Consider the following 9,922-nt stretch of genomic DNA (forward strand, 5'->3'; position numbering starts at 1 on the left):
GCTCACATCTCTAATCCTAGCTACTCAAGAGGCCAAGATCTGAGAATCAAGGTTTGAAGCCAACCTGAGCAGGAAGGTCAGTGAGACTCTTAGCTCCAATTAACCACTTAACGCCCAGGAGCAGAGCTGTGGCTCAGAGGTAGAGTGCTAGCTAGCCTTGAGCAAAAAAGCTGAGGGACAGCGCCGGGGCCATGAGTCCAAGACCCATGACACACACAAGCCAAAAACAACTGTGGACACTCAGAAAAAGACATAATGCATGTGCTTGTTATTGTGAAGTTGTAAGAGTTGCACTTGCTTTAGGTTCTAGGCCTTTGTCAACCATATGGTTTGCAAATGTTTCTCCGGCCTGCTGGAAGTCTTATCTGTTCACCTAGCTTGCCTGCTTGCTCCTCCCACCCCCCAGGCCCCTCTCTTTTGTGGTACTGAGGATAGAACCCAGGGTCTTGTGCTTGCTGGGCAAACATTCTATCACTTAAGCCATGCTTTTTTGTTTGCTTTTTACAGTATCCAGACTTTGCCCAGGCTAGTCTTAGACTGTTATCCTCCTCTTAGCTGGCATTACAGCTATATGCTACCATACCTGGCCCTCATTCTTTTTAGAGTTCAATTGTAACTAATTCTTTAGAGCTCAATTATAGCTAGTTATAATTAAAAATTGTATTTTTTTTTTTTTTGGCTAGGCACCTAGTGGCTCACTGTAACCCTAGCTACTCAGGAGGCTGAGATCTCAGGATCACAGTTTGAAGCCATTTGGGGCAGGAAAGTCCATGAAATTCTTAGCTCCAATTAATCACAGAAAAAGCTGGAAGTGGCACTATGGCTGAAGTGGTAGAACACGAGTCTTGAGCAAAAAGCCCAGGGACAGTGCTCAAGTCCAGAGTTCAAGCCCCAGGGCCAGCAAAAAAAACACCACCACCGCCAACATTTCCAATCCATTTAAGTGTCCTTGATAGACACTTAGGTTGATTCTGGATCTGTTTTGAATGGTGTCAAAGTGATCATGAGAGTGTGGGTGTATCTTCTTTAAACTCATTGCTTTTCCTTTCATTTATACCAGGAGTGAAATAGATGGGTCCTATGGTCGTTCTGTTTTTAATTTATGAATGTGTGGGTAAGCCTGTAAGAAATGACCTAGCAGAGCAGAAACAAACTCTATGTGGGAGGAAGGGGTGGGACAGGCGTACACTAAGACAGGGGACAGGCGTACACTAAGACAGAGGTGGAAGAATCACCAAAGCCAGAGCAGAAAATCACCGGTGAGGGTTATCTCTGAAGCTGACTCGGTTTGCACTTTTTCTGGAATTCAGTTTATTTCTTGTGCTCAATAAACATCTCACAGAGAGCAGCCCCATACAAGCATGTGCCAGGGATACACAAGCGAGCCAAGCCCTGTGGAGAGCCTTAAGTGGCCTGGCCGTTTGGAGCTGGGATAGCGACCCAGAGCCAGTCAGGCTTTTGCTCCACCTCCTATCTTAGGAAAGCCAGTGATGATGTCCTAGGCAGCCTTGGAATAGATCACTGTCCTTCCAGATCTCCAGTCTACCCTGTCCCCACCCCTTCTATCTTCCTTGGTCTGTATTTTCATTTTCACTAACTTACTTGTCCACATTCACTTCCAGGCTTAGATTTAAAAAAAAAAAAAAGAATTGAAACAAATTTCACATGACACATGGTAAACCATATGAAAGTTAATAATTCATGGCATTTAGCACATTTGCAGTATTGTATAACTATCACTTCTGGTTAGTTCCATCGCAAGAGAAAAATCTTGCACCTGATACTTCCCCCCTCTTCCAGCTCTGAACAATAATTAATCTGCTTTGTCTCAGAATTGGCCTATTCTGGACATTCCATGTATCATATGTAATTTAGGGTCTGGTTCACTTCTCTTAGTATTATGGTTCACGTAACACTGTACAATGAAACAGCATTTCATTGATTTAGAAAACACAATCTAAGTCAATTACCAGTTGAGTATCTGGGAGGCTCACACCTAGGAGTGGACTGGCTGGAAGAGCCGCTTTGTTCCCTAGCCAGAAATCCAACCAACATTGGCTTACAGAGGCGGCTAGCTGTTTGTCCTTCACCCCATTCCTGACAAACGCAACCCAACAAATGACAAGCTTTACACCAGCGTTCCCCGGGTGGAACTTTCTGGAACAGAAACATTCTGAATCTACGTTCTCTAACATCCGCTGGCTATGCATCGCCAGGGCATCTTCATAATTCTTAATTTAAAAAGCAAATGTCCCCAGGGTGGTGGCTGCGTGTTGACAGCTTGGCCTTGGAGGTGGAAATGGGAAGGTTCTCCTCAGCAGTCCTCTCACACTGCATTGAATGTTTCTTCGTGTGATACCCTGAAACGTCGACACCCAGCCCAAGGAAAGCGCCTCAAGTCACCGAAGGGCTCGGCGACGGGGTGGCTGCCCGGGCGGGCCCTGCACGCGCTTCACCGGGGCCCGCGCTCGCAGTTGGGTTTCGGTCAAGTGGTGCCACTTGCACGCCGCACATCGTGCGCATGCGTGCGTGCGCGTGCGCGCACAGGGAGTCCTCCGGGTCGGTGCCGTGTGGTCGGGGCACCGGGACGTTCTCCACCGCAGCAGCGTCGCTGGCTCCCGATGGCGTCTGCGGAGCTCGGGCCCGAGCATGACGTGCGCCGCACAGGGCGTTGTGTAACGTGTTATGTAAGTCCCGCACCCGCTGCCGCCGGCCGCGGCCTCCCGGGGGCCGCAGGCGCCCGCCCGCCCCGGGGACCCGCCCGCCCGCGCAGTGTCGCTCTTTCTCGGAGGCGGTGGGTGGCTCTGAAAAGAGCCGTTGGGGGCCGCGCGGGGCCGGCGCGGGGACTCACTTGCCCTTGGCCTTGTGGTGGCTCTCGGTCTTCTTGGGCAGCAGCACGGCCTGGATGTTGGGCAGCACGCCGCCCTGCGCGATGGTCACGCGGCCCAGCAGCTTGTTGAGCTCCTCGTCGTTGCGGATGGCCAGCTGCAGGTGGCGCGGGATGATGCGCGTCTTCTTGTTGTCGCGCGCCGCGTTGCCCGCCAGCTCCAGGATCTCGGCCGTCAGGTACTCGAGCACGGCCGCCAGGTACACCGGCGCGCCGGCGCCCACGCGCTCCGAGTAGTTGCCCTTGCGGAGCAGCCGGTGCACGCGGCCCACGGGGAACTGCAGGCCCGCGCGCGACGAGCGCGACTTGGCCTTGGCGCGCGCCTTCCCTCCCTGCTTGCCGCGGCCAGACATCCTCAACGCCCAGGCGCCGGACTCGGAGCGAACCAACAGCCGCGCGGAGGAGAGCGCGCGTGCGGCCCCGGCCAGTCCTTATATGTCGTCCAGAGGTAGGCTGGACGGCGCCTTCGGATTGGATGGTTCCAGGAACCAATCACAAAAGGAACCCGGCAGCTCCTAATTTGCATATGCCTTTCCCGCGGGTGACGTAACGCGACCTTTCATCCAATACTAGAGGCACGCTGTGCGATCCTTCATTTGAATACGGAGCACATAAGTAGAGTTAGCGCGGCCGCTGCGCGTAGACCTCCCGAGACTGACCACCATGCCAGATCCCTCCAAGTCGGCTCCGGCCCCCAAGAAGGGGTCCAAGAAGGCGGTCACCAAGGCGCAGAAGAAGGACGGCAAGAAGCGCAAGCGCGGCCGCAAGGAGAGCTACTCCATCTACGTGTACAAGGTGCTGAAGCAGGTGCACCCCGACACCGGCATCTCGTCCAAGGCCATGGGCATCATGAACTCGTTCGTGAACGACATCTTCGAGCGCATCGCCGGCGAGGCCTCGCGTCTGGCGCACTACAACAAGCGCTCGACCATCACCTCGCGCGAGGTGCAGACGGCCGTGCGCCTGCTGCTGCCCGGGGAGCTGGCCAAGCACGCCGTGTCCGAGGGCACCAAGGCCGTCACCAAGTACACCAGCTCCAAGTGAGGCGGCGCCGCCCCAACGGCTCTTTTCAGAGCCACCTCCAAGCTCAGAAAGGAGCGTGCAGCCGGGCCTGGGGCCGCCCGCACCGCGACCCGCACGGGCCGCGAACCCCGCGTCCTGTGCGGGCGCCAGAGGCGGGGTCGGCTCCCGTGCACGGAAGGGCGGCCTGGGGGCCGGGGAGCCCGCGGCTGCGCCCCGCCCCGGGGCCCCGTGCCGCCCGCCCCGTCCTCCCCACGGTCCTGAACGCCCAGTGGCGGCGGCGCGGTTCGCGCGGCAGAGCACCAGCCGGGACGTCGCCGGTGCCCAGCCCCGTCCCGGCCAACGGGGCTCCTTTGCTTTTCTCGGGCCGGGTGGGGGTTTGGGCCTCGCGGCCGCCCGCACCTGGCGCAGGCGCTCGGACCCCGGGGCAGCGGGGCGCAGCCGGGCCACGGCGCCGGAAGCCAGCCCGGAACAAAGCGAGCCGGGCCCCGAGAGGCACGGCCGGGGCCCCGTCTGTGACGGCTGCACCTTGTTTTCAAACCCTCTCCCAGGGCTCCATTTTCACTTCGTTCTAGATATTCCCTGGCAGGGATTTGTTTTTCTGGTGCTGGTCCTGGGACTGGAACTCAGGGCCTGAGCACCGTCTCCGACCTCCGTTGAAGGCTGAGGCACAGCGCCGTCTCCAGCTCCTTGGCGCTGGGGATGTGAGCGCAGGCCAGCTGGCCCGGCCTCCCGGGTGGCGGGGATTGCAGCCGAGCGGGCCTCCGGCGCCGGCTCTGCATTTCCTCCGTGTCTTTAGCAGTGGCCTTGCGTCACGGCGGCTGGGTGCAGTAAATCACTTCTGGTGGCTTACACCGTGCAGAGCAACGTTTCCAAAACGCTGCAGGTGAGCACAGGAGTCCTTTTGCTGGGTCCCTCCCCCTTTCCATCTGGGAACATGCAGGTCATTAAGAAGCCGTTTTGTATTGACTATATTTGGCACACAGTAAGGGTAACGGAAATGTTTCGATATTTGTGTGCATGAAGACGATGACAGACAAACCCAGGTTTATGTGAATTCCACACAGATGCGTTTTTGAAACTAGCTTCTTATATAGACGGTGCCACCAGAAAACCAGAAGTGGCTCAACGTGGTAGCGCTAGCCTTGAGCCAAAGAGCTCGGGGACAGCACCCAGGCCCTGAGTTCAAGTCCACCACTGACCCAGAGAGAGACAGACAGACAGGATAAAAGCTGTCTACTCTTCAGGTTTCTCCCGGGAAGGCTTGGTATTTTCAGGCATCAAGTAGAATCAGCATTCAGAAGCAAGGGTTCTGGAGGGTTCCTGTCTTCTCAGGAGGAGGAACGCCAGGTCAATTTCCAGTGCTCTTGCGTCAAATTTAAGTGAATCATTGGAAAAGGAAATTTTATAATTCGCTTATTCTCTTTTGCTTCTGCATGTCTAGAAATCAATTCCGGAGACGTCGGTCCCGCCAGCCATCCAGCGGGCTGTGGCGATCGTCGGCTCCACGTAGTGTGCCTGGAGATGGACTCAGGCGCGAACTGCAGCCGCACTTGTCCACTGAGGGGGAGCAGGAGAGCGGATTGAGCGCTCAGCTGGCTTGGCACGGGCCGCGCGGGGTCGCAGTGGAAAGCGCGCCTGTGTGACCTCCGCGGCCGGCCGTGCGCGCCTGCGCCGTGCGCGCAGCCCTGGCGGCGGCGCCCAGATGGGGGGGGGGCGTGAGATGGCGGCTTTAGTTAGCGACGGGCCCGGACCCCGCTGCCGTCTCACCGTGGGCGGCTCTGGACGGTGCACAGCCCGCTGGCTTCTGGGCCATGACCCGGAGGCCGCGACGGAAGGAACAGCTGCGTCCCGGCTCCCATTCCAGTGTACCGGACGGACGGACGGACGGACGCGGGAGCCGCCGGCCGTGGCCCGTGCCATCGAGGCCCCGGGCGGGGGCGGAGCCGCTCGGCCTGAGACGAAGGGCGCCACCCGGGGCCCGCGTCCCCCTCCCGCCTCCCTGACTCCGTTTCCCGGGTTGGTGCGAGGCCCGGCCGCGCCGTCCGTGGGCGATCGGCGCCCAGGCCGCGGGCCCGGCGTCGCTGCCCACACGCGCGCGCACGCACACACTGTGGGGAGAGAGGCCGCGGGTGTGGGGAGGAGCGGCGCCGCTCGCTCACGCACGCACACTGGACAGAGACGCGGGTGGGGGGACCGGGGAGTTAAGTGGAGACCCCGCCCCGCCGGACGCGGGATCCGGTGCTGCTCCAAACGCACCGCACCAGCGACCCGGGCCGCGCGCTCGAGCGCCTGCGTGGCCGCGGAGCTGGGGTCCGTGGCGCCGGCCTTGGTGCCCTCGGACACGGCGCGCTGGGCCAGCTCCCCGGGCAGCAGCAGGCGCCCGGCCGTCTGCACCTCGCGACGTGATGGTCGAGCGCTTGCTGTAGCGCCAGGCGCGACCCGTGTCGGGGTGCACCTGCTTCAGCACCTTGCACAAGTAGATGGCGTAGCTCTCCTTGCAGCCGCGCTTGCGCTTCTTGCCGTCCTTCTTCTGCGCCTTGGTGACGGCCTTCTTGGACCCCTTCTTGGGGCCGGCCCGGAGCGGGAGGGCTCCGGAGCCGGAGACAGCGCCCGCACCAGCCGCGCGCGAACCGCGGCACCGCCGAGGAAGGGCTGCTTCTCAGCTCTATATTCAAATGAGGGTTTGAAATTCGTAGTCTTTGATTGGACGCTCTCCTCCGGGACTAGGTATGTAAATAGGAGATGCGAGCATCCTCTTGCGATTGGACCGCCGCCCAGCCAATCCGAGCGCGCCTCGCCGGGCCGGCGCCTGGACCGGGCGTGCTGGCAGAAACCCTTTGTTTGAAGGCGGAGGCGCCCGGCCGGGGCCGCCTGCCGGGACGCGGCGCGGAGGGAGGGGCGTCCGGCGCCACCTCGGACCGCGGGCTTCGGTTCTGGGGCGGATTCGCGGACTCGTTCGCTCGTTAGGCGGGGAGAGGCGCTTGATGCCCGCTTAGCGGAGAGGCCGAACTGGCCGAGGCATTTACCCCGCCCCCGCCCCAGGCCACGCATTTGTGGCGGATTCGGAGCGCGTCGCCCGGCTCGCTGGGAAACAGGATGCGGACGTGTTACGGTTCGCTCTCGACCAAAGGGGCCGGGAGGCCGGGAGGCCGCGGCGGGGCGGCCGGGTGCGGCCTCCGGGGCGGCGGCTGTCCGCGTCCCGCCGTGACCGCCGGGGACCGGCCCCCTCTTTCCTCCCCGGAGCAGCGGCCCCGGCCGAGGCCACAGCCCGGGTCAGAAGCGTCCGGAAGGGAAGCGGAGGACGTCCCAGGCTCGGGCCGCTGCCTGCGCGTCTCCCTGCGGGAGTCTGTCCTTCCTCCCCGTGGAGTTCCGCGGGCGACGCGCCGCTGCGTCTGGAGCTGGACTCCCGCGGGCGCCCGGCCTCCCCACCGCGCCGCCCCTGTCTGCGGGCATCGCCCCCCCCCGGGCCCGGCCCCCCCCCCGCCCGCGCCGCCCCTGTCTGCGGGCATCGCCCCCCCCCGCCCGCGCCGCCCCTGTCTGCGGGCATCGCCCCCCCCCCGCCCGCGCCGCCCCTGTCTGCGGGCATCGCCCCCCCCCGCCCGCGCCGCCCCTGTCTGCGGGCATCGCCCCCCCCCGCCCGCGCCGCCCCTGTCTGCGGGCATCGCCCCCCCTCCCCGCAGGTGCCCGCGCAGCGCTTGGGAAGCGAGCACGCCCTGCGTCAGTCGCTGTCCGTCGGTCCAGCTCTGCCTGCTGCGGCCTGGTGAAGCTTAAAATTGGTTAAGGGCGGGCGGGGACTCAGCCCTCAGAAAGAGGAGGGAGCCTCAAAGTGTCCTCCAACAATACACAGAAAAAGTACCTCCAAAAGATACGGACACAAAGGGAAGCAACGGGGAGCAGAGGGGCGTCGTGTGAGGAGAAGAGCAAAAGACCCGCGTTGTTAACACGCAGCCCTCGCACGTCAGTGAGAGGAAATTTCCAGAGTGGCCTAAGAATATGGAAGAGAGACGTGCGCCACGCGGAGGTCACCAACGCTTTAAATGCAGGTTAACACGGACACTAAAGGAGATGCGGACGCAGCCACGCGTGCCGGAAAGCGCATCGCCGCCTCTGCGTGGGGAAGCGGCGGGCCCGCGGTGCGCACGGGGCTTTGCGCATCGCCGCCTCTGACTGCGGGACGAGGCGAGCCCGCAGTGCGCACGGGGCTTTGCGCATCGCCGCCTCTGACTGCGGGAAGCAGTGAGCCCGTGGTGCGCACAGGGCTTTGCGCATCGCCGCCTCTGACTGCGGGAAGCAGCGAGCCCGCAGAGCGCACGGGGCTTTGCGCATCGCCGCCTCTGACTGCGGGAAGCAGCGAGCCCGCAGAGCGCACGGGGCTTTGCGCATCGCCGCCTCTGACTGCGGGACGAGGCGAGCCCGCGGTGCGCACGGGGCTTTGCGCATCGCCTTTGCGCATCGCCGCCTCTGACTGCGGGAAGCAGCGAGCCCGCGGTGCGCACGGGGCTTTGCGCATCGCCTTTGCGCATCGCCGCCTCTGACTGCGGGAAGCAGCGAGCCCGCGGTGCGCACCGAGGCTTTGCGCATCGCCGCCTCTGCGTGGGGAAGCGGCGGGCCCGCAGTGCGCACGGGGCTTTGCGCATCGCCTTTGCGCATCGCCGCCTCTGACTGCGGGAAGCAGCAAGCCCGCGGTGCGCACCGAGGCTTTGCGCATCGCCGCCTCTGCGTGGGGAAGCGGCGGGCCCGCAGTGCTCACGGGGCTTTGCGGTGTCTTCTTTGATCTAGAAATCTCTGCTATGTGTCCGTCTACAAAGGAAATAACCAGGCTGCAAACAAAGATCGTGCTTCATCCACAGAGCTGGTAATAATGAGAAATGAGAGGCCTGACCAGCCGGTACTGGAGGATTCTGAGATAGGCCACGGCTCACGCTCACGGTGGAACATAATGAAATCACTAGCATTTTTAAGCTATTTAACAAGAGACCCTTAGGTGAAACAATATTAAGTACAAGGCTCAGAACGCGTCTCCCTGGGCGCCACAGCGTTACCACTCACCCCTGCAAGCCAGCCCTTCCTGCTCCCGGGACAAAAGGCTTCCCAACAACGCCCTCCTGCCTCTCCCGAGCCCCCCACCCTGGACCCCTGCCCTTTTGTTACTGGCCCTCGTCAATGCAAACACTTCTTTGAACATCTGTACAAAGACAGAAGAGGTTTTTCCTATTTTCTTAACCTTCTCAAAAGACAACTCTCTCCATGGACAACACCTAGCTGTACCTTCTCTGCTGATCCAACCAGCTCTGAAGACGTTTCGCTGTTTTTCCAACCCCTACCTTTATGTCTGAAAGCCTCTTTTCTTTACAGCATGTAATGGACACTCAGCTATTCCTTGAATGAATAAATGCGTAAATCAGCAGTATAAATCCAATTCTGACAAAGAAAATCGAATTAGTGAATTCTGTTCTAGATGGATTATAGCATGCCTTCATTTCTTGTATGTATTCTATTTTCTCATATTTTGTAGAACAAATTTATGACAAGCTTACTTTTATGATGAGGGGTTATTAAACAGATCTATATTGTTCTTCCAGTTTAACTGACTCCCAGATCTGGATTAGAGATGCACCTGCTTGCCCTGGGATAATAAATGAAATTCAGCTGTATGATTTCCATGTATTTTAGAAACTATTTAGGACCTGTGGTGAATCTGCTTATTCCTCCTCTGCATCAGTGGCATCTGGTGTACAGCACACTGAGCTAAGAACCGCTGTGCTGACCATCGCACCGAAATGGCTCACCAGGAGACCAGGCCTGCTGGCTCTCAGGTCTCTCTAGGGGGTGGCTCAGAGTTCATTTTAGATGTAATCTGTAGAAAAACCTGAATTTCCAAAGCCAACTCTTCTCAAACCTCCCTCAAAATATTCTTGTAAATTCACCATCTTGCAGGATGTTTTTTCCTCTTCAAATTGGATCGTTTTCCAGGAAAAAAAGGACATAAATGGCTTTTCTGTAAACTTTTAA

General features: G+C 59.7%; 2 protein-coding genes across 2 annotated transcripts; one reads left to right on the plus strand and one right to left on the minus strand.

The window, feature by feature from the left end:
* Window positions 1-1,287: 1,287 nt before the first annotated feature.
* On the minus strand, window positions 1,288-3,592 carry LOC138810742 (histone H2A type 3). The gene has a single exon (XM_069997944.1). The coding sequence runs from the start codon at window positions 3,238-3,240 to the stop codon at window positions 2,848-2,850; it is 393 nt and encodes a 130-aa protein (XP_069854045.1). The 5' UTR covers window positions 3,241-3,592; the 3' UTR covers window positions 1,288-2,847.
* LOC138810743 (histone H2B type 3-B) lies at window positions 3,367-3,940 on the plus strand. Its single transcript, XM_069997945.1, has one exon. The coding sequence runs from the start codon at window positions 3,551-3,553 to the stop codon at window positions 3,929-3,931; it is 381 nt and encodes a 126-aa protein (XP_069854046.1). The 5' UTR covers window positions 3,367-3,550; the 3' UTR covers window positions 3,932-3,940.
* The last annotated feature ends 5,982 nt before the right edge of the window (window positions 3,941-9,922 follow it).

Source organism: Dipodomys merriami, unplaced genomic scaffold (assembly GCF_024711535.1).
Source record: "Dipodomys merriami isolate MVZ:Mamm:240054 unplaced genomic scaffold, mDipMer1.0.p SCAF_508, whole genome shotgun sequence".
Taxonomy (NCBI): domain Eukaryota; kingdom Metazoa; phylum Chordata; class Mammalia; order Rodentia; family Heteromyidae; genus Dipodomys; species Dipodomys merriami.